Genomic DNA, 23,391 nt, shown 5'->3' with positions numbered 1-23,391 from the left:
ACGACTGTGGCCAGTCTTTTCAAAGCAGTTGTTCTTCAGAAGGTGCTCAGGCATCAATCTGGTGCTGCGAAGTGGTGGGTGATTGCTTTTGCATCACTTGTTATTTCATTTTTTTTTTCTCACTTCCCCTCTAGCAGTGTCCTTATCTTGACCCAAATGTATTTTGCTCTCCTTTTCTTCCAAATCTGCCCCCATTCTATTGGGACAGTGGATGAAGAGAACAGTTGGTAGATGATTAATGCTGACTGGGTTCTACATACCACAGAGACCCACATGCAGTGCATGTCATCCTCATTTTGCTCCTTTCCGTTCTGTGCCCAGAGCTTCCTGGGAATGTTTCTGGAGGGAGAGAGCAGGGAGAGGCACTGGCAGGAGAAGAGGCAGCGGGTGCAGGCTGAGTGTCTCCAAGGGCTGTCCAGAATGTCACCAAAGCCGCATGGTGAGCAGCAGCAAAGGCTGCAGAGAGGCTTGCAGATGAGGAAAGGGAGCTGCTCGACTGCTGTAGGACACAGCTGGGCAAGGTGACTCATGTCCAGATAGAGCCAGGCCTGTTTCCCCATGAATCCCTCATGCCCTGAGAGGCAGAAGCCCAACAGCAGGGCCAGGGAGAGGTGCTTTTGCAGTAATGCCAGCAAAACAGGTGCAACTCCAGCACAGTTCCTGGGCACCAAGCACACTCATCAGCATCCTGGCCATGGTGACCAGGACCTCAGATAGGAGATACAGGCTACTGACTGTCCCACTCTTCTGAGCACCCGGAAGCACCTATAACATTGCTGTAATGCAAGAAAGACGTGATGCAAGAAACAACTTGGCCAAGTGGAGTGTGTTCAGCAGAAGGTGTTCCAGGATGGTGAGGAGCTGGAGCACTTGTGTGGGGAGCAGTGACGGGGGGCACGGGGCTTGGTGAAAACAATATTTGTTGTGAGAATGAAGAGCAGCTTTGGAGTAGCAGTGGTGAGGTCCCACAGAAGACAGATCCAGGCTCAACACTGGCTGTGTGTGTCTGGAGGACTAGAGACAATGGGCTCACGTTGAGACATGAGAGGTTTGTACCTGGTAGGAAGAAAATGGTTTTCAGAAGAGGTGGGTCAGGCAGTGAAAGAGGTTTCCCGGGGACATTGTCCAGTCACCCTCTTGGACACGGTCACTGTTTACTGCAGGGCCACATTAGACTGTGGCAGATGGTCTCTGCCACCCCGCCATCCCCACTAAGAAAAAAGGTAATAGGAGGAAAATGGAGAGAGATTTGCAAGTTGGAAAAGTTAAAAATGCTTTACTAATGCTACTAATAAACAGAGAAAATAATACAAAATCTACAAAACCAGTCTTGAATTTCCTGGGGTAATGCAGTGTTTCCCACCATGGAGCCGGTGTCACTCCAGTGGCTGCATGTGGGAGATTTGAGGGATTTTCTTGAAGTTAATGTGTGGATGGGTTTCTGTTAGATGGAGATTTGTTACTGAACTAGCCAGGCCCAAAGGAATTTCAAGGCCACCTCGGAAAGCTGAAAAGAGGAGCTGCTGTGGGAGTGAGGCAGTTCTACAATAACAGGGCCTCAACAAGACGTGAATCAAGAGACAAATTAGCAGTGAGACTCGGGTGCATGGACAGCTCATGAACATAGACAATATCCAGTCAGCTAATGCATGCTTGTAGCGTGGATGTGTGATCAGGAAATAACTGCATATATAAGTAGGCTTGTTTCTGTAATAAATGGCTTCGCTTCAATTCCTATTGGATTGTGTGGAGTCCATGATTTTTCGCCCTCGCAGCTGCAGGGCAGGCACCCGAAAGTCCTGGGCTGGACTCCTCAATTAACCAGAACTGGATTCAGAGATGCAGGGTCTGGAACCACGCCTAAGATGGCAGGCATGACAGGCAGGGTCCTCTTCAGATGCCGGCCATGGTTGAAGAGGATGAGACCCTTGTGATCTCTCACTCTTATAGGGTGTATGATGTATGTGGGGTGTAACACTCGGTCAATTTTAGTCACCTGTTCTGTTTGCTCCTCCTTGCAAATACACCTCTCTCACTTATGGGACGTGTAATATTTATCAATAACCTTGACTTCCATAGCCATAAGTCTAAACCTGGGCCTCTTCTGCATGTCATTGCTACCTTTATCAGCTCCAGAGGGAAGAGTCTCAAAAAACATGCAGCCAAATTCAGAAAAGTGCAGTTACTTAGAAGATATTAGCTGAAGGGAAAATTCACTACAAGAGAAAGTGGTCTTGTTTTAAACAAAACCAAGACAGGCACTCATGGCTTGAGACCAATGAGGTCTGAAGGTCATTTGCAACTTGATTATGCTCTGATCCTATAATGCCAAGACAGCCTTTTTGTGACTTCTTTGCCCACTGGATACAGGTCCGGCAATGAGGAGAAGGAGCTCAGGTTCTCAGGCAAGAAGACAGGCAGTTTGCAGGAGCTGTCCTGAATGCTCTGAGTAAGGTAAGATAAAATTGCAGAAGGCATCTCTGCACCAAATAGAAGATCGTGCAATCTGTGCACCCCAGGTCTTGGGACAAGTTTTCCCAAAGATGCTGTGGCAGCATTTTCCCTTCCTGTTCTCCAGCTTTTCCTTTCCACCTGGTCTTTCCCTCACCCCAAAATTCTATGCCTCAAGGCTGGGTTTAGGACAGGTTCTCCTGGGCTTTCCTGGGACAGTATTGCCTCTGCCTTGTCAATACCACATTAATTCCTCCTTCTCCTGACTACTTGCTTCACAATGTTGAGCTTCCCAAGGTAAAAGAAAAGCTGTATTCAACAAAGTGATGGTAGTGACTGAACAGCCTTGTGTTGTTCTACCCCAGTATACCCCACATACACAGAGATGTTTAGAAACGAGAGGCTACACCCAAGTCATGGCTAAGTATAGTCAATAGCAAAAGTAGCTGACAATCACTGCACAACCTTCCGCAACAATCCCATCCCAGAACCAGGCCTGAGCAACATCTGTCTCCCTGGGCATCTTGGGAGAGCATCAGCAGGGGAAAGGATGAAACAAAGGCATGGTCTGGGATGCAGAAGAACTTTAATGAGTCAAAAAGAAAACAAGGTGGCTCTGAGGGGAAGCTCCAGTACTCAGAGCACCAGAGGCAGACAGGAGTTTGTGACCCATGGCTGTGGTGCAGATCCAGCCAGGTGTCCACCTGCCTGTCCCACAGAGGGAGCAGGGCCAGCAGGTTCTCCCTAGGCTGGTTTTATGGGGCTCACAGCCCAGGAGAGCACAAGGGAACAAGGACATAAAAAGGAAGAGGAGACACTGGAAGAGGGATAAGGCAGCATGGGCCGTGCTTTCTGAGAGCCCAGGCTGGCCCCGTCCTTTTGCAAGGGCTGCTGGGGTTGCTCAGTCCATCTCCAAGGAACAACCTGATGCTTTGTCTCCAGTCCAGCCCTATCTTTTGGGTCCCTGGTTTCCTTCCCCAGGGCCATCACCAGCAGCTTTAGCAGGGGAAACAGCTCCTGGTGCCGCAGATGCCGCTGCCCAAGCCAGAGAGACCAAAGCCCCTGGAGTTGATGGGCACTCCCTGAGAGCTGAGGATGCTGCCAACGGCAGCGGAGGTGGAGGATCCCACGGCGGTGTTCTGCGGGAAGGAGGTGAGGATGGGGCCGGGCAGGGTCACCACCACAGCTGGGGGCTCAATGACAACTCTGGAGTCCTGGCACTGCCTGACACAGGGCTCATTGCAGCTGTTGGCCAGCGGGGTTGGGCCGCAGGGCTGGCAGGGCAGGCACGGGTTGTAGCAGGACATGTCTTGTGGCTGGAGCTGCACCTGGGAGAGAGGACAGGGGGAGGCAGAGCATGAGGGATGGCATAGTATCAGCCTTTCTCCCAACCATGAGAGAGCCAAGGAACAAACTGGAGATGAGAGTTGAAGGCTGTGTAGGTGACCCACAGCCTTTTCCATCATACAACCCCTGCCAAGATCGACCAGGGAGATCCCCACGTAGCCCATAGCTCAGGACACACTTCAGCCACCCCCCAGAGTCTCTCCTTGTCACACGTTCTGCTCCCTGTCTGCTCCCATGGCGAGCAGCCTCAACACCTTGCATGGGACAAAGGGACAAAGAAACCCCAGAGGAGAAGGAGGAAAAGGAGGAGAATGGTTGTCCGACTCACCTCAGTTCCAAGAAGATGGAGGTGAGAGGAGTGGATACGAGAGTGAGGTGCAGGACCCACTTTTATACTGCTCCTGCAGCGCCCAAGGCCCACAGTCACTGCACGCGGGCAGTAATTTGCCAACAGACTCACTTCCAAGGCAAAATATCCTAATTAATGACACAGGTTGTGTTTTTGTTTCTGTCAACGCTCTCATTTCAATTCCGCATTTGTGCCATGCCCTCCAGGCCACAGCCGCTCATTTCAAGTACCATATGAGAAGTGTGAGGATTTCCTGTGTCAGAAAACATCAGTACCTGCCACAAATATTCTCTATGTAAAGCCCCATGGAGCAGGGTTTTTTCCTCACAAATGAGGGGTGATTAGGGGCTCAGGACAATGTCTTATTCCTCCTACTCTCCTTCACACCACAATGCACTTTGGCTGCATAATTTGGACCTGACCAGCTAGAGACACAATGGCTTGGACACATTTCCAAACACTCTGGCCACCCTGTGAGCCGCTAGACTTGTGCTGGCAAGAAGGTCACACTGAGACCAAAGGCCATTATGGCTTCCAGGAGCTGTGTACTCGGGTCCAGCCCAGTGGTCAGAGCTGGTTTTCCTGGGGCTGGGATGGAGCTGCCCTGGCCTCAGGGGAATTATGCCTGTGTGGGACACAGGCCTGCAGACAGCGTGCACTCCTGGCTTGGACTCACACCAGAAGCCTGACACACAGCCAATCCAAAACTAGAGTGTGACTCAGCATGGGTAGGGAGAGTCTATCGCAGGCAGCTTGCCTGCTGAAGGCACTGCCTTGGCCTGCTGGGATGCGTCCCAGCTGACTCCATGTCTGCAGGGCAGGGAAGCACATCGTCTCTTTGAAGTTGTCTCAGAGCTGGTTTTCTTCCCAGGTCCCTTCGGAACTCGTCCAGTCCCTGAGCATCCCCAGCACATGGCACTGCAGGGTCCTGACAGCCCTCACTCACTGGGTAGTTTGCGGAGGTTTCTTTGCATTTCCAATGGTACTGGTTGGTGCTCCAGCAAGAGGAGGGCTTTGGGGCAGTGGAGGAGAGGCCTGCTGATACCCTAATGCCAGGACATGTTTTTCCTGGTGATATAGATTATAGACAATTAACTAAGGGACACTTAAAGAACTGACACTTGAGAACTATCCCTACCCCACGTCACTAAAGACACTTAGAGAGCTAACCCTTTAACCCACATCACTATTGCCCAGCCTTGCTTAGCTCTGTCTAACTTATTGTAGTAAAAATAGGACTTCACTGAAGCCTTGCAAAAATGATAATCCTTGGGTGCATCCTTGATGCAACCTTGGGTGAACTAGATAACAGATACTTTGGCAAGGGTAGGAGCTACACCAGTTTTAACGAACTCAGCAGTCTGAGTCCCAACCAACTCATCACACCGGACCAAAGGTGACCGTGTACACAGAAGAGGACCCGGGTTCACAATCATTGCGCAGTTGCAACCAGGAGGAGTCTGAGGTGGAGGCTCTGGAAATGGTCTCCTGAACTCATTGTAATAAGAACCGCCTTCTTGGGGACAGGTTATGAATATGTACAGGCGTTCCTAAAACTTTCATGAATATATAACACTTCACTGCATTTAACCAAGTTCACAGCTACTGTAATTTTACACACGTACAAATTGAAATGCTTCCCTGTTTGTCCGGATTCGTAAACAAATACATACCTTCCTTAGAACCTCAAGGGTTAAGGTCATTCTGTGCCTCACTGGGACCCAGGGATGAGTCCCGGGTGGAGTGGAGATTTCTGCAATGCTTTTGTTCCTTCTTTTTACTGACAATTCAGGAGAGCTCCTCAGCACCGCCCAGTCTGTTTGGCCAGGATGATGTAGTTTGTGTGTCTGTTCTCTTCCACCCTTCAGTTCTCTCCCTGATGCTGACCCCTGGCCCTTTGGGCACAGCTACCCAAAGGAGTTCTGTTTTCTGAGACCACCCACGCATTTCTTGAACAATCCCCTTATTTAGCATGAAGGACGAGCAGAGGGAGTAGATGAGCCACCCGCTCTTCTCTTGGATGTGAATGGACTGAAGCACAAAACTCCTAACTCGAGACACCTTTGTGCGGTGTGCTGTGTGGCAGTAATGAAATTTCATTGCACTCACCACCAAGACAGCTATAGAGACTGTCAGACTGACTGGAGAAATCTTCTCTTCCTTCTGATATTCAAATCTCTTTCTCTTTCTCTTCCTCTTCCCTCCTCCCTCTTTCCTCATCCCTCTTCCTTCTTTCCTCTTTCTCTTTCCTCTTTCTCTCTCTCTCTCTTTCTCTTTCTCTCTCTCTCTCTCTCTCTCTCTCTCCTTCTATCATTATTCTGGACACTTAAAGGTATCATTGTTTTGACTTTTGTTGTTGAAGTCTTGTGAAGTTTTATGATACAGTTACAAACTTCTGCCAAGACACTATTTGCTGTAATTCCACTGATGCATCTCAAGCCAGCACATGAAAGAAGCCTGCATGGCAGAGCAGGCATGTGAGAAATGAGGAAATGAAATGACAGCGTTGATGGGCACCAAAATAGAAACTTTACATATGATGCTCTGCTTTGGAAGTGAGTCTGCTGGGAAATTACTGCCCGCTTGCAGTGACTGTGATCCTGGGGCGGTGCAGGAGCAGTATAAAAGTGGGTCCTTCTCCTGACTCTCTCATCCACTCCTCTTGCCTCCGTCTCCTTGGGATCAAGGTGAGTATGAAGCCCAATCTCCACCTCCTTCTCCTCCTCCTCCTTTAAGATTTCTCATTGCATTCCTGCCCTTTAGTCCCATGCAGGGTCTGGAGGATGTTTGTAGTGTGAGAGGGAATTGGTCAGCAAGTGTGACATGGTAGTGTATTGTTTGAGGTGTCTTCTTGAGCTGCAGGCCAGGTGGGATCCCCTTGGGCTTCATTGCTCATGGTGGGGCTGCCTGAGGGGAAGGAGAAGTGTGTGTGTCCCCTACACATTTTCCAGCTCTTGTCTGCAGGCCATACCTTGTCTTGCTCATGCTGGCGTGACAAGCTGCTCCTCACTCATCTCCCCTGTTTTTCTTCCCCCTGTCCTCTCTCCCAGGTGCAGCTCCAGCCACAAGACATGTCCTGCTACAACCCGTGCCTGCCCTGCCAGCCCTGCGGCCCAACCCCGCTGGCCAACAGCTGCAATGAGCCCTGTGTCAGGCAGTGCCAGGACTCCAATGTTTACATCCAGCCCTCCCCCGTGGTGGTGACCCTGCCCGGCCCCATCCTCAGCTCCTTCCCGCAGAACACCGCCGTGGGATCCTCCACCTCCGCTGCAGTTGGCAGCATCCTCAGCTCTCAGGGAGTGCCCATCAACTCCGGGGGCTTTGGTCTCTCTGGCTTGGGCAGCGGCATCTGCGGCACCAGGAGGTGTTTCCCCTGCTAAAGCTGCTGCTGATGGCCCTGGAGAAGGCCCCCAGGGACACACAGGATGGGACTGGACTTGGGAGGGAGAATTGAGTAGTTGGTTTCAGAGGGGCTGAGCAACCTTGACATCTCTTGCAAAAGGACGGGGCCAATCTGGGCTCTCAGGAAGCATGGCCCATGCCGCCTTTCCCCTCTTCCAGTGTCTCCTGTTCCTCTCGCATCCTTGTTCTCCTGTGCTCCCCGGGGCTGTGAGTCCCACAAAGTCAGCCTAGGGAGGACCTGCTGGCCCTGCTCCCTCTGTGGGACAGGCAGATGGAGACCTGGTTCAATGTCTTCCACAGCCATGAGTTAGAGATTGCTGTCTGCTCCTGGTGCTTCCTGCTCCAGGATCTCCACTCCGATCCACCTCTTTGCCCCTTTTGCCTCATTAAAGTTCTTCTGCACCTGAGCTCATGTCTCTGTGTCATCTTTTCCTTTGCAGATGCTTTCCCAAGGTGCTTAGGGAGAAGAATGGTCTTCAAGAATTTTGCTGGGAGGGCTGTTTTTAGTGTGGTTGTGTGGTGGCTTTTGGCACAATTGTGTTTATTCTGACTGGGATGGAATTCTCTTTCCCTACAGCAGTGTTCATAGTGCTGTGCTTTGCAGTTGTAGCTGGAACGGTTCTGATGATGGCTGCACTCCCAAAGGCCAAAGAGACATTCGATACCATATGACGCTGTGCTCAGCAAGAACTGTAAGAGAAACAAGGAGGAAGTGGAGGGGTCATTCAATATTTGTCCATTCATTTTTCAAAGCAACCTCTATATGTACTCTGCCCTTGCTTTGCAGAAATTGGCTGAAAATCGCCTCCTGATAGAAAACAGGGAATAAATCTTTCTTACTATGCTTTGCTAGTCTACGTGTCCTCTGCATTTCTTCCTCACACTGCTTGTATCTCAGCCTACAACTCTGTAATGCCTGTAATTCTTTCTGTCTTCCTCAAGGAGGTGGAAGCGATAGAGCATCTTGGTGGACATCTGGTGACCAGACAAGGTCACCTCACCCCAGTCTTTTTGGTGCTTCCTGTGGGGTTTGAGACAGCAGCAGTTTTGATTTGAGCAGGTTTTAGCTGTAGCAGTTACCAATTTACAGGCCACTGTACAGCCAAGGCAGTTTGCTCACTGAACTGCTTCTCTCTTGATTTTGCTGATGTTGGGAACATGTTAATAGAACCAAATGCTCTGGGCTTTGTCCTGGCATTGGGGCCCTTACAGTGCTGGGGGAGCTGTCTAGTGGAGAGGAAGAGGAAATTCAGCTCCTTCTTCCCAGAGAAACGGATGTGGGGGTGTTTTCTTGTGTATACCCCCGGGGTACCTGCTCATTCTTAAGTGAGTTGTTTACTGCTATTAATTAAAACTGTTGATTTAATGTGAGGTTTGTGGACTGTGGTGTAAAGCTGGACATAACTCCAAGTTCTTCTGCATCCCAGTCCAAGGCTCTGTGTCATCCTTTTCCCTGCAGACACTCTCCCAAGATACCCATTGGGTGAAATGTTCCTCATGGTGATTCTGGGAAGCAGTTCTTGAGGATGGTTGGGTGGTGGTTGTTAACAGAAAGATTTTTAAGTGAATGACTGTGGCCAGTCTTTTCAAAGTACTTGTTCTTCAGAAGGTGCTCAGGCATCGATTTGGCGCTGCGAAGTGGTGGGTGATTGCTTTTGCATCACTTGTTATTTCATTTTTTTTTTCTCACTTCCCCTCTAGCAGTGTCCTTATCTTGACCCAAAGGTATTTTGCTCTCCTTTTCTTCCAAATCTGCCCCCATTCTATTGGGACAGTGGATGAAGAGAACAGTTGGTAGATGATTAATGCTGACTGGGTTCTACATACCACAGAGACCCACATGCAGTGCATGTCATCCTCATTTTGCTCCTTTCCGTTCTGTGCCCAGAGCTTCCTGGGAATGTTTCTGGAGGGAGGGAGCAGGGAGAGGCACTGGCAGGAGAAGAGGCAGCGGGTGTAGGCTGAGTGTCTCCAAGGGCTGTCCAGAGTGTCACCAAAGCAGCATGATGAGCAGCAGCAAAGGCTGCAGAGAGGCTTGCAGATGAGGAAAGGGAGCTGCTCAACTGCTGTAGGACACAGTTGGGCAAGGTGACGCATGTCCAGATAGAGCCAGGCCTGTTTCCCCATGAATCCCTCATGCCCTGAGAGGCAGAAGCCCAACAGCAGGGCCAGGGAGAGGTGCTTTTGCAGTAATGCCAGCAAAACAGGTGCAACTCCAGCACAGTTCCTGGGCACCAAGCACACTCATCAGCATCCTGGCCATGGTGACCAGGACCTCAGATAGGAGATACAGGGTAGTGACTGTCCCACTCTTCTCATCACCCGGAAGCACCTATAACATTGCTGTAATGCAAGAAAGACGTGATGCAAGAAACAACTTGGCCAAGTGGAGTGTGTTCAGCAGAAGGTGTTCCAGGATGGTGAGGAGCTGGAGCACTTGTGTGGGGAGCAGTGACGGGGGCCACGGGGCTTGCTGAAGACAATATTTGTTGTGAGAATGAAGAGCAGCTTTGGAGTAGCAGTGGTGAGGTCCCACAGAAGACAGATCCAGGCTCAACACTGGCTGTGTGTGTCTGGAGGACTAGAGACAATGGGCTCACGTTCAGACATGAGAGGTTTGTACCTGGTAGGAAGAAAAAGGTTTTCAGAAGAGGTGGGTCAGGCAGTGAAAGAGGTTTCCCGGGGACATTGTCCAGTCACCCTCCTTGAACACGGTCACCGTTTACTACAGGGTGACAATAAACTGTGGCAGATGGTCTCTGTTAACACCCCTGCCCTCCCCACTAAGAAAAAAAGGTAATAGGAGGAAAATAGAGAGAGATTTGCAAGTTGGAAAAGTTAAAAGTGCTTTAGTAATGCTACTACTAAACAGAGAAAATAATACAAAATCTACAAAACCAGTCTTGAATTTCCTGGGGTAATGCAGTGTTTCCCACCATGGAGCCGGTGTCACTCCAGTGGCTGCATGTGGGAGATTTGAGGGATTTTCTTTAAGTTAGTGTGTGGATGGGTTTCTGTTAGATGGAGATTTGTTACTGAACTAACCAGGCCTAAAGGAATTTCAAGGCCACCTCAGAAAGCTGAAAAGAGGAGCTGCTGTGGGAGTGAGGCAGTTCTACAATAACAGGGACTCAATAAGACGTAAATAAACTGTGGGAAACTGCAGCGGGTCTGTGGAATCCTTGACAGAAAATATGAGAGTAGAGATCAGCCTTGAGATATTAAGATTTACCCATGAGAAGGATGGGAGTAAAGGAGTATCCGGAGAGAGGAGGGATGTACCCATGAGAGAGAAAGGGATAGAAGAATAACATGGATGACAGAAAAATTAACCAATGAGATGTTAGTGCTCTAACTTGTAACCAATAGTGAAAAGACACATGAACTGGTAGAATTGTATAAAAATGCACTTGTAGCAATAAATGGCATCTATTACTTTCTTCTTGAAAGAACTTGGTCCATGTTGTTTGTCCATCTCAACCGTGACAATCAACAGACCTATTAGCAGTGAGACTCGGGCGTGTGGACAGCTCATGAACATAGACAACATCCAATCAGCCAATGCATGCTTGTAGCGTGCATGCGTGATCAGGAAATAACTGCATATATAAGGAGGCTTGTTTCTGTAATAAATGGCTTCTCTTGAATTCATATTGGGTTGTGTGGAGTCCATGATTTTTCACCCTCGCAGCTGCAGGGCAGGCACCCGAAAGTCCTGGGCTGGATTCCTCAGTTAACCAGAACTGGATTCAGAGATGCAGGGTCTGGAACCAGGCCTAGGATAGCAGGCACAACAGGCAGGGTCCTCTTCAGATGCCGGCCATGGTTGAAGAGGACGAGACCCTTGTGATCTCTCACTCTTCTAGGGTGTATGATGTGTGTGGGGTGGAATACTCAGTCAATTTTAGTCACCTGTTCTGTTTGCTCCTCCTTGCAAATACACCTCTCCCACTTATGGGATGTGGAATATTTGTCAGCAACCTTGACTTCCATAGCACTAAGTCTAAACCTGGGCCTCTCCTGCATGTCATTGCTACCTTTATCAGCTTCAGAGGGAAGAGTCTCAAAAAACATGCAGCCAAATTCAGAAAAGTGCAGTTACTTAGAAGAACTTAGCTGAAGGGAAAATTCACTACAAGAGAAAGTGGTCTTGTTTTAAGCAAAACCAGGACAGGCACTCATGGCTTGAGACTAATGATCTCTGAAGGTCATTTGCAACTTGATTATGCTCTGATCCTATGGTCCAGGACAGCTTTTTTTTCCCTTCTTGGCCCACTGGATACAGGTCCAGCAATGAGGAGAAGGAGCTCAGGTTCTCAGGCAAGAAGACAGGCAGTGTGCAGGAGCTGTCCTGAATGCTCTGAGTAAGGTAAGAAAAGATTGCAGAAGGCATCTCTGCACCAACTAGAAGATCGTACAATCTGTCCCCTCCAGGTCTTGGGACAAGTTTTCCCAAAGATGCTGTGGCAGTATTTTCCCTGCCTGTTCTCCAGCTTTTCTTTTCCACCTGGTCTTTCCCTCACCCCAAAATTCTACGTCTCAAGGCTGGCATTAGGACAGGTTCTCCTGGGCTTTCCTGGGACAGTATTGCCTCTGCCTTGTCAATACCACATTAATTCCTCGTTCACCTGACTACTTGCTTCACAATGTTGAGCTTCCCAAGGTAAAAGACAAGGCGTATTCTACAAAGTGATGGTTGTGACTGAACTGCCTTGTGTTGTTCTGCCCCAGTATACCCCACATACACAGAGATGTTTAGAAACGAGAGGCTACATGCAAGTCACGACTAAGTATAGTCAATAGCAAAAGTAGCTGACAATCACTGCACAACCTTCCACAAAAATCCCATCCCAGAACCAGGCCTGAACAACATCTCTCTCTCTGGACATCTTGGGAGAGCATCAGCAGGGGAAAGGACGAGAGAAATGCATGGTCTGGGATGCAGAAGAACTTTATTGAGTTAAAAAGAAAACAAGGTGGCTCTGAGGGGAAGCTCCAGTACTCAGAGCACCAGAGGCAGACAGGAGTTTGTGACCCATGGCTGTAGTGCAGATCCAGCCAGGTGTCCACCTGCCTGTCCCACAGAGGGAGCAGGGCCAGCAGGTTCTCCCTAGGCTGATTTTATGGGGCTCACAGCCCAGGAGAGCAGAAGAGAACAAGGACATAAAAAGGAAGAGGAGACACTGGAAGAGGGATAAAGCAGCATGGGCCGTGCTTTCTGAGAGCCCAGGCTGGCCCCGTCCTTTTGCAAGGGCTGCTGAGGTTGCTCAGCCCATCTCAAAGGAACAACCTGATGCTTTGTCTCCAGTCCAGCCCTGTCTTTTGGGTCCCTAGTTTCCTTCCCCAGGGCCATCACCAGCAGCTTTAGCAGGGGAAACAGCTCCTGGTGCCGCAGATGTCGCTGCCCAAGCCAGAGAGACCAAAGCCCCTGGAGTTGATGGGCACTCCCTGAGAGCTGAGGATGCTGCCAACGGCAGCGGAGGTGGAGGATCCCACGGCAGTGTTCTGCGGGAAGGAGGTGAGGATGGGGCCGGGCAGGGTCACCACCACAGCTGGGGCCTCAATGACAACTCTGGAGTCCTGGCACTGCCTGACACAGGGCTCATTGCAGCTGTTGGCCAGCGGGGTTGGGCCGCAGGGCTGGCAGGGCAGGCACGGGTTGTAGCAGGACATGTCTTGTGGCTGGAGCTGCACCTGGGAGAGAGGACAGGGGGAGGCAGAGCATGAGGGATGGCATAGTATCAGCCTTTCTCCCAACCATGAGAGAGCCAAGGAACAAACTGGAGATGAGAGTTGGAGGCTGTGTGGGTGACCCAAAGGCTTTTCCCTCATACGACCCCTGCCAAGACTGACCAGGGAGATCCCCACATAGCCCATAGCTCAGGGCACACTTCAGCCACATCCCAGAGTTTCTCCTTGTCACACGTTCTGCCCCCTATCTGCTCCCATGTCAAGCAGCATGGACCCTGCATGCGACTTAGAGGCAGTTACAGCATGAGAAATCCTAGAGGAGGTGGAGGCAGAGGAGGAGAATGGTTGTCCGACTCACCTCAGTTCCAAGAAGAGGGAGGTGAGAGGAGTGGATGCAAGAGTGAGGTGCAGGACCCACTTTTATACTGCTCCTGCACCGCCCCAGGCCCACAGTCACTGCACGCGGGCAGTAATTTTCCAACAGACTCACTTCCAAAGCAAAATATCCTAATTAATGACATAGGTTGTGTTTTGGTTTCTGTCAACGCTCCCATTTAATTTCCTCATTTCTACCATGCCATCTAGGCCATGGCTGCTCATTTCAAACACCATATGAGAAATGCAAGGATTTCCCGTGGAAGAAAGCAGCAATACTGGCTGAAATCTTGCTTCAGCTGGAGTCCCATGGAGCAGGTTTCTTCCACACAAAAAAGGGTTGTTTTGGGGCTTAGGACAATTTCTTATTCCTCCCCCTCTCCTCACACCACAATGCACTTTGGCTGCACACTTTGGACCTGACCAGCTAGAGACACAATTGCTTGTGCACATTTCCAAACACTCTGGCCACCTTATGAGCCCCTTGAGCTGTGGGAGTTCTGGGAAGAAGGTCACACTGAGACCGAAGGCCATTATGTCTTTCAGGAGCTGTGTCCTCGGGTCCAGCCCAGTGGTCAGAGCTGGTTTTCCTGGGGCTGGGATGGAGCTGCCCTGACCTCAGGGGAATTTATCCCTGTGTGGGACACAGGCCTGCAGACAGCATGCACTCCTGGCTTGGATTCACACCAGAAGCCTGACACACGGCCAATCCAAAACTAGAGTGTGATTCACCATGGTAGCTTGCCTGCTGAAGGCACTCCCTTGGCCTGCTGGGATGCATGGCCTGCCATGTCTGCAGGGCAGGGAAGCACATCGCCTCTTTGAAGTTGTCTCAGAGCTGTTTTTCTACCCAGGTCCCTTCGCATCCCGTCCAGTCCCTGAGCATCCCCAGCACATGGCACTGCAGGGTCCTGACAGCCCTCACTCACTGAGGGGATGAGGGAAGCTTCATGCCTCTCCAACGGTATTGGGATGTGCTTCAAGCTGAGAAGGTCTTTGAGGCATAGGAAAGGAGACATACGGAAGCCCAGAAGAAGATATATAGTGTGAGACCCAGGGATGAGTCCCAGCTGGTGGGGACATCCATTCTACAACCCTTTCTTTCCCTCCAGAAAGCATTCAGGAAAGTCTCCTACCACAGCCTGGTCTCTGGTCATTAATATGAAACCTTCATTTCTGTTCCCTTCCACCACTGAGTCTCTCCTCATAGATGATCAAGCCCCAAAGGCACATCTACCCTAAGGAGGGTTGAGGCCTCTAAGATCATAGTTCAGTCCACAGTCCATACTGATGCAAGACATTCTTATTCTTTAGATGCAGGACTTGCTTTTTGTCCTGCTTGAATGCCAGGAACCTCTAGTGGCCCTGTCTTCTAGATGGTTTAGATCAGAGGTGTCCAACACATTTTCACCAGGGTCCACATCAGCCTTGCAGTTGCCTTACAAAGGGCTGAATGGAATTTAAGGACTGTATAAATGTAATCACGCCTACTAAGGAGCTCTTGGTGCCCCTTGCAAGACTCAAAGCATGCTGAACTTAGGCTTTTCTAGCAGTGACCCAACATACTTAGGAATTATTTCCACATTCCTCCTTAGCAGCTTTTCCCTCCTTCCACCTCTGGAATTTTGCCTTTTGATTGTGGTGCATCTTCTTGACTACCTATTATGGTTTATCCTGAGCTTCAACACAACCACGGTAGCTGCTCACTCACCCCCTTTCCCCTACACCCAATAGGGGAGAAAATCAAAAGAGAAGGGAAAAACTTGGATTGAGAAAAACACAATTTAATAAAATTACAAAATACTAATACACTACTAGTAAATTTATATATAATATAGAAATAAAATATAATCAACACAATTCCTTGATGAATTCCTTGCACACTGAGCAGCCAGTCCCAGGAAGCAACTCATTTCCAACAGCTGATCCCAAAGAGAGAAGAAAGAGAAAAATGCCAGAAAGGCTCAGAGGCCTCTGCAAAACAGCAAAATGCTGAACTAAACTTCCTGAAGCAAACTACCCTGGCTGTGCCCCAGGGTAAGCAAGAGAGAGGGAGAAACCAGAAGGTCCTGACTCCTTGAGTATGAAGCCTGACACTAATGGGCTCAAATACTCTTACTGTGCAGTCTGGATGTCAGTCAAGCTCTGCCCTATCCATTCCCCCTTCCTCGCTGCCTCACACCCATGGGCAGAGTGCTCAAAATGTCCTTTGTTCTCAGACCAGAGCAATTAAAAACATTAACTCTGTGCTGGGATGTTATCTCTTTTTCTGAAACCAAGTCCAAGTAATGACTGTGCTAGCTATGAAGAAGAAAGTTTTCTAACTGCATGAAGAAAATTAACTCATTTTCAGTCAAATCAGCACACTAACCCACTTAGCCAAAGCCAGTCTGCTGAGATGTCTGCTTGTTTTCCTGAGTAAGCGGCTGGACACTTCTTGCTCTTGGACCACGAGGTCCCTGAGGTGCTGCCAGCTTTTCTGAACTCTTTTGTGCTTCACAGCTTCCACCATGGCATCCTCCCTACCAGCTGCCTAACTAGGCTGAAGTCAGCATGTCTCAAGTCCAAGGGCTCTATTCTGCTACTTGCTCCTCCCTGCCATCAAGTTGTGAACTCCAGTGTTTCCCCACTCTGAAAATCAAGGCTTCCCTTGATTCCAATGTTCCTGATCACTTTTTTCCTCTTAGGGGTAGCTGTGCATCACCCGTCCTTTCCCCATGATAGAATCACAGGATCCTTGACATTAGAAAGGACCTCAAGGGATAGCCTAGTCTGACCAGCCCAGGTAAAAGCACAGTCAGCCTTTGGAGGATGCTCAGGGCCAAGTCCTGTCAAACTCTGAATATCTACAAGGATGCAGAAGCCACAACATGTCTGTGGCAAACCCAGATGGTGCTTGACCACCCTCACACTAACAAAGTATTTTCTGATGTTTCTGTGGAATTTCCTGTATTACAAGAGGTGCCCATGACCTCTCATCCATCCACTGGATATGACTCAGGAGTGTCTGGCTCTGTGTTCTTGACTCCTTCCCATCAGCTCTTTTACCTATTGCTAGGAAGCATGTCCTGGGGACTTCTCTCTTCAAGGGTGAACAACCCCACCTCTCATAGGTCCTTCTGCCTCAGGGGCTCCAGTCACTTCATGGGCTCCGTGGCTCCTTGCTGGACTCTCACCAGTATGGCTGTGCATGTCTCATACTGGGGAGCCATAAACTGGACACTCATCATGGCAGCTGTGGTCTCAGCAGTGCTGAAGCATCAAAAGGGATCAACTTGGGAAGCTTGACAAGTGGGTCCATGTGAAACTCATGAGGTTCAATAAGGCCCAGTGCAAGGTCCTGCAAATGGGGTGGGCCAGCCCCTGGTATCAATGCAGGCTGGGGGATGAACAGATTCATTGTAGCCCTGTGGAGAAGGAATTGTGGGTACTAGTGGGTGAAAACCTGGACATCAGCAAGGAATCTGCTCACAGCCCAGAAAGTCAATTGTATATTGGGCTGCAAAAAAAGAAGTGGGGCCAGAGGGAGGTGATTCTGCCTTTCTCTGCTTCTCTTTGGATCCTTGCATTGACCTCAGACAGGCCTTTGTTTTGTTTCGCTGTAGATATTTTTTACACTCTCTAGCCACTTCATGCCAGCCTTGAAGGCATTATTTTGCCCAAATAAATTGAGTTCTTCCCAGTAAAGTGTAAACTGCGCCTTTTCTTGCAGATGTCCACGATGTTCTGTAGCTGCTCTTGTTTTCATTAAGTAGAAACGGCAGCAGTGGGTGTGCAAAGACTCTCCTTCTTAGACTGGCCATCTAAGGAACATTCCTTGGGGACTGAGACACCTCGCCAAACTCGAAAGCAATCTGGGTACTCTTGAGAGGCTCACATTCTAATGGTTTGGGAAAATGCACATTTTGAGTCATCACTCTAGAGTATTGGGATCTGACATCCTTGAGTTTGAGTCCGCTGTGTAGTAATCAATTCCTAACTGGTATTAGAAGCAGTTTTATGATGTTGTGGGAGTGCTGAAAAATTTTGGATGAACCCCATTTGTTATTGTTGTTTTGCAAACAGTTCTGGTTAGAATAAAGTCTGTTTGGAGCTTATTGCCTGACTAAACATTTTTTTGGGTGCCTCTGTGACACAACCTTCCTGCTGTGGGCATGGATATTGTCAGTACATCATGTTACTCGAAGTTCCTTCAAAAAACCTAAGCTCCCAGTCTGCTTAGCACTCATCAGATGACATCTCTCATGCAAGAAAGACCTTGACCAAGTGGTACAAGCTGCGGAGCCAGGATGATGTGAAGGCTGGAGCAATTCTCTGAGGAGGAGAGGATGAGGGCACAAGGCTCACTGAGCATGGAGTAGAGAATGTTTTGGTGGGAAGTATAAAATCATTCTAGAGAAGCAATAGTCATTGAACTTTGTCATAGAATTCTATCAAATCCCAGATGGGTGGTGAAGTTTAGAAAGCAGAGGGTGACCCCAAGTAAGGCTAAGCACACTCACAGCAAGCCTGTGTTAACAGCCACTGCAAAACCATTTTCAACAACCCCTTCCCAGAACCACACCTGAAGACCAGGTCTGACCCTGGGTATCACGTGAGAGCATCTGCAGGGGAAAGAAAGACACACAGGCATGAGTTGTGATGCAGCAGAACTTTAATGGGACAAAAGAAGAAAACTAGGTTGATTCAAGTGGAGACCCCAGTGCAAGGAGCACCAGGGGCAGACAGGAGTCTGTGACCCATGGCTGTGGTGGTGACCCTGCCAGATATTTATTTGCCTGCCCCACAGAGGGAGCAGGGCCAGCAGGTCCTCCCTAGGCTGGCTTAGTGGGGCTCACAGCCCAGGGGAGCACAAGAGAACAAGGACACAAGAGGAACAGGAGACACTAGAAGAGGGGAAAGGTTGCATGGGTCATGCTTTCTGAGAGCCCAGGCTGGCCCTGTCCTTTTGCAAGGGGTGCTGGGGTTGCTCAGCTCCTCTGAAACCAAAAACCCAATGCTCTGTCTCCAGTCCAGTATCATGTTGTGGCTCCCTGGTTTCCTTTCCGAGGGCCATCACCAGCAGCTTTAGCAGGGGAAACGCCTCCTCGTGCCACAGATGCCGCTGCCCAAGCCAGAGAGACCAAAGCCCCCGGAGTTGATGGGCACTCCCTGAGAGCTGAGGATGCTGCCAACGGCAGCGGAGGTGGAGGATCCCACGGCGGTGTTCTGCGGGAAGGAGGTGAGGATGGGGCCGGGCAGGGTCACCACCACAGGGGAGGGCTGGATGTAAACATGGGAGTCCTGGCACTGCTGGACACAGGGCTCATTGCAGCTGTTGGCCAGCGGGGTTGGGCCGCAGGGCTGGCAGGGCAGGCACGGGTTGTAGCAGGACATGTCTTGTGGCTGGAGCTGCACCTGGGAGAGAGGGTAGGGGAAAACAATCACAAGGGATGATGAAGAGCAGCTTATCACCCCAAAACATTGGAGAAGAGAGCTGGAGGCTGTGTAGGGAGGTCTATGGGATTCACCTTTCTTTTTAGCCCAAAAGAACCCTGTCAGTAGCAACCAAGCCCAGGGAGATCCCTCCCTAGCCCACAGCTCAGGAGACACCTAACCAAGCACAGCCTCTCTCCGTGTCACTCCTTCTGAGTCCTTCCTTCTCCCATGATAATCGGTTCTTGGACTCATTGTAGGACAAATGGACACGTAAACTCGAGATGGGAGGTGGAAGCATTGCAGAGGTGAGGCCCACAGTTTTCACCTTACCCTCAATCCAAAAGATCCCTCCTAAGGGCAACCAAGCCTAGGGAGTTCACCACCTAGATGATAGCTCAGCTTGTCCGAATCTATCCCATTTCTGAATTCCATTTTCTGCTCCTATACCTCTCCTGTGATAAGTAGTCTCATGACACAGCATAGGACAGAGAGTGTGCATTGAAATCCTGTAGTGAGGATAGGGAGGAGAAGAAAGAGCTTCAGACTCACCTTGTTCCCAAGGAGATGGAGACAAGAGAAATGGATGAGAGAGTGAGGAGAAGGACCCGCTTTTATACTGCTCCTGCACCGCCCCAGGCCCACAGTCACTGCACGTGGCAGTAATTTTCCAACAGACTCACCTCCAAAGCAAAATATCCTACCTAATTGAACTGGTTGCTTTTGAGTTTTCATCAATGATGCCATTTAACTTCCTCATTTCTGACATGCTTATTCTACCACACAAGTCCTTTCATGTGGTGGGATTACGGTCTGAGTATATCCTGGGCAGTGTCTTGTCAGTGCAGGAGAAGATGACTCCTAAGATCTGCAGGGGTCCATTGCTGGCAGGGGTTGTTGTCTTGGGGTGGTGAATTGTTTGCAACTCCCTTCGCAGGAAGAGGCCCAGCTCTGGCCTGTGTTGCACATGTCTGCAGAGGAACCAACAACTCCACTTCACTAAGGACATGCCACTCACATCTCTCTCCTCCCTCTCTCTGTGCTTGATCCAACGGTCAGTGGCCATTGCATCTGCTGGTGGCCAGGCTCTGCCAATGATTTCATCTGTCTTTCCCTTGATGCCCTTTGCTCTGGGGACAATATTTTCCAGGTTGTCTGACTATGCAGGATTGGAGTTAGGAAAGCCAAAGCCCACATGTCATTGAACCAGGCAAATCATGTGGAGTGTAAGAAGGTCTTTCTCCAGGTATTCAGCAACAAAAGGGAGGCTTGTGCAAAGGCTGAATGGAGCAGCTTCAGTGGGGACAGGGGTTATAGGAAAGGCAGAGATACTCCAAGGGTTCTTGGCATTGGTATTCACTTACAGGATTTTCTATCTAAACATCTAGCTCCTGAACAAAGAGCCAGACTCTCCTGAGTCCTGTTCCAGAGAAGGAAAAAGTGGTAATAGGCACCTATTGTAATATCGGAAATTCCAGAGAAACATCAGAAAATACTTCGCTAGTGTAACGGTGGTTATGCACCATCTGGTGTTGTCACAAACAGGTTATGGCTTCTCCATCCTTGTAGGTATTCAGAGCTTGATAGGACTTGGCCCTGAGCATTCTCCAAAGGCTGACTGTCCTTTCAGTGGGGATGGCTGGACTAGAAGATCTTCTAAAGTTCCTTCCAACCTCAATATCCCTTGATTACATCATGGTGAAAGGATGGGTGATGTACATTTGCCCCTAAGAGGGAAGAATTGGTTGGGAACATTGGAATTAAGGACACCCATAGCTATCACACTGGAAAAACTGAGTGTTCAAGACCTGATGACAGGGAAGAAAGTGAGTAGCAGAGTAAAGTCCCTGGATTTCAGGTATGCTGACTTCAGCCTCATGTGTCAGATGGTGGGGAAGATGCCATGGCCGCAGCTGTGAGGAGCAAAATGGCTCAGAAAATCTGGCCTTCTCCCAGGCGTTAGGGCTTTAGTGCACATCCTTTCCCATAGCCCAAATGCCTCCTTGGGCTGGATAAAAACCCAGCACCATCAAAGAAGCAAGGAAACTTCCTTAATTTCCCCAACATAGTAGAACTGTCAGGATCCTGCAGTGCCATGTCCCTGAGGATGTCCAGGATGGAGATATGCCCAGAAGCGCCTGGGGTACAAAACCAGCTCTCAGACCACATCAAACAGGCGATTCACTTCCCTGCCCTGCAGACAGAGAGGCAAGCTTTGTGGGATAGACTCTATTCCACCCATGGCAAGTCACACTCTAATTTTAGATTGGCTGCGCGTCAGGATTTTGGTCAAGTCAGGAGTGTGTGCTCTCTGTTCATCCATGTCCCGTGCAGGGCTGAATTCCCTGCCAGGGCAGCTCCATCCCTGACCTAGGAAATCCATCTCCAAGCACTGGGCTGTACATCAGTGCACAGCTGCAGGCAGCACCAATGGCCATTGCCTTCAGCATGACTTTCTCGCTGGCACTGCCACAGTTCAGGGGGCTCACAGCACAGTCTTTGTGCTTTGGAAAAGTGTATCCTGCTGGTCATTGTCTAGAGTGTGTGGCCAAAGTGCACCATAACACGAGGAGAATGGGAGGAACAAGGTGCTCTCCCAAGCCCCAGCACACTCCTCATGTAGTAAGGTGGTACGCAACTCCGTGGGGATTGTTGAGAAAACATAGAGTGCAACATTCTCATTCCATAAGCCTACAGAAGCCATTGATTGAGAACCCCCAGAGATTACCTTGAGAGGGAACAACACTGCCAAACAAATCAATGGAAAGAGGAGAGGACTATATTGGTGAGAGCTTATGTGTACCTTGGTGCAAATTAATCCTATTTCCCTAGACCCGTGCCCTCTACCTGCACAGATCCTCCAGCACTCATGGAGTGGTCCTACCAGGGAAATCCTCAGGTTTTTCATCTGGATACTTGAAAGGAGCCCCTGAGACCTAGTGGTCATGCCAGAAATGAGGAAATGAAATGGTGACATTGACAGAAACAAACCTAAACCTGTGCCATTAGGTAGGATATTTTGCTTTGGAGGTGAGTCTATTGGAAAATTACTGCCCACGTGCAATGACTGTGAGGCCTGGGGCAGTGCAGGAGAAGTATAAAAGTGGGTCCTTCTCCTCACTCTCTCATCCACTCCTCTCATATCCATCTCCTTGGGAACAAGGTGAGTCTGAAGCTCTTTCTCCTTTCGCTCCTCCTCCTCTTGTGCCTCTAATTTTCTCAGCCCATTCCTTCTCCTTTGTCTTATGCTGGTCCATGGTATTCTACTTTGGGGTGACAAAAGGGGTCAAACAATGTTGCATGATGAGGGACTGGGACTTTGGTGAAGTAAGTGATAGGCTATGCAAGGATTGCCTTGGACTTCGTTTCTCTAGGTAGGGAGTTCTGGGCTGAACGGAGCGAGAAACCTGTGGGTCACCTACACAGGCTCCAGCTCTCACCTCCATCTTGCCTTGGCTTGTCTCCCTTGTAGTGCAGAGACAGGCTACTCCTCATGCACCTCTTCTGTTTGTTTCCCTCTGCCCTCTCTCCCAGGTGCAGCTCCAGCCACAAGACATGTCCTGCTACAACCAGTGCCTGCCCTGCCAGCCCTGCGGCCCAACCCCGCTGGCCAACAGCTGCAATGAGCCCTGTGTCAGGCAGTGCCAGGATTCCCACGTTTACATCCAGCCGTCCCCTGTGGTGGTGACCCTGCCTGGCCCCATCCTCAGCTCCTTCCCGCAGAACACCGCCGTGGGATCCTCCACCTCCGCTGCCGTTGGCAGCATCCTCAGCTCTCAGGGAGTGCCCATCAGCTCTGGAGGCTTTGGCCTCTCTGGCTTGGGCAGCGGCATCTGCGGTACCAGGAGGTGTTTCCCCTGCTAAAGCTGCTGGTGATGGCCCTGGGGAAGGACTCCAGGGACACACAGGATGATACTGAACTGGGGAAAGAGCGTCAGGTTGTTTGCTTCAGATGGGCTGAGCAACCCCAGCACCTCTTGCAAGAGAACAGGGTCAGCTTGGGCTCTCAGGAAGCACGGCCCATGCTGCATTTTCCCTATTCTAGTGTCTCCTGTTCCTCTTGTTTTCTTGTTCTCCTGTGCTCCCCTGGGCTGTGAGCCCCACAAAGCCAGCCTAGGGAGGACCTGCTGGTCCTGCTCCCTCTGTGGTTCCAGCAAATAGACCCCTAGTGGGATGTGCACCACAGCCATGAGGCACAGACTCTCATCTTCCCCTGGTTCTCTCTCCACTCAAAGCAACCTTGTTTTCGTCTTTTGAATCATTAAAGTGCTGCTGCATTTGAGCCCATTTCTCTGTGTCATTCCTTCCCCTGCAGATTCTCTCCATAGGATTCCAGGAGACACATGTTTCTCGGGATTTGG

The 23,391-nt window shown here is 49.9% G+C and overlaps 2 protein-coding genes across 2 annotated transcripts; both read left to right on the top strand.

The window, feature by feature from the left end:
* Positions 1-7,218: 7,218 nt before the first annotated feature.
* LOC308049944 (feather keratin 1-like) lies at positions 7,219-7,527 on the top strand (the record flags this gene model as incomplete). The annotated part of the gene is made up of 1 exon (XM_080359839.1): positions 7,219-7,527. One exon carries the CDS (start codon positions 7,219-7,221, stop codon positions 7,525-7,527), a length of 309 nt encoding a protein of 102 aa, XP_080215965.1.
* A 15,058-nt stretch (positions 7,528-22,585) lies between these two features.
* On the top strand, positions 22,586-22,894 carry LOC308049768 (feather keratin 1-like; the record flags this gene model as incomplete). The annotated part of the gene is made up of 1 exon (XM_080359614.1): positions 22,586-22,894. One exon carries the CDS (start codon positions 22,586-22,588, stop codon positions 22,892-22,894), a length of 309 nt encoding a protein of 102 aa, XP_080215740.1.
* Between the last annotated feature and the right edge of the window lie 497 nt (positions 22,895-23,391).

This window comes from Nesoenas mayeri, assembly GCF_963082525.1.
Source record: "Nesoenas mayeri genome assembly, chromosome: 26".
Classification (NCBI taxonomy): domain Eukaryota; kingdom Metazoa; phylum Chordata; class Aves; order Columbiformes; family Columbidae; genus Nesoenas; species Nesoenas mayeri.
This window is presented reverse-complemented; position numbering and strand designations above follow the sequence as displayed.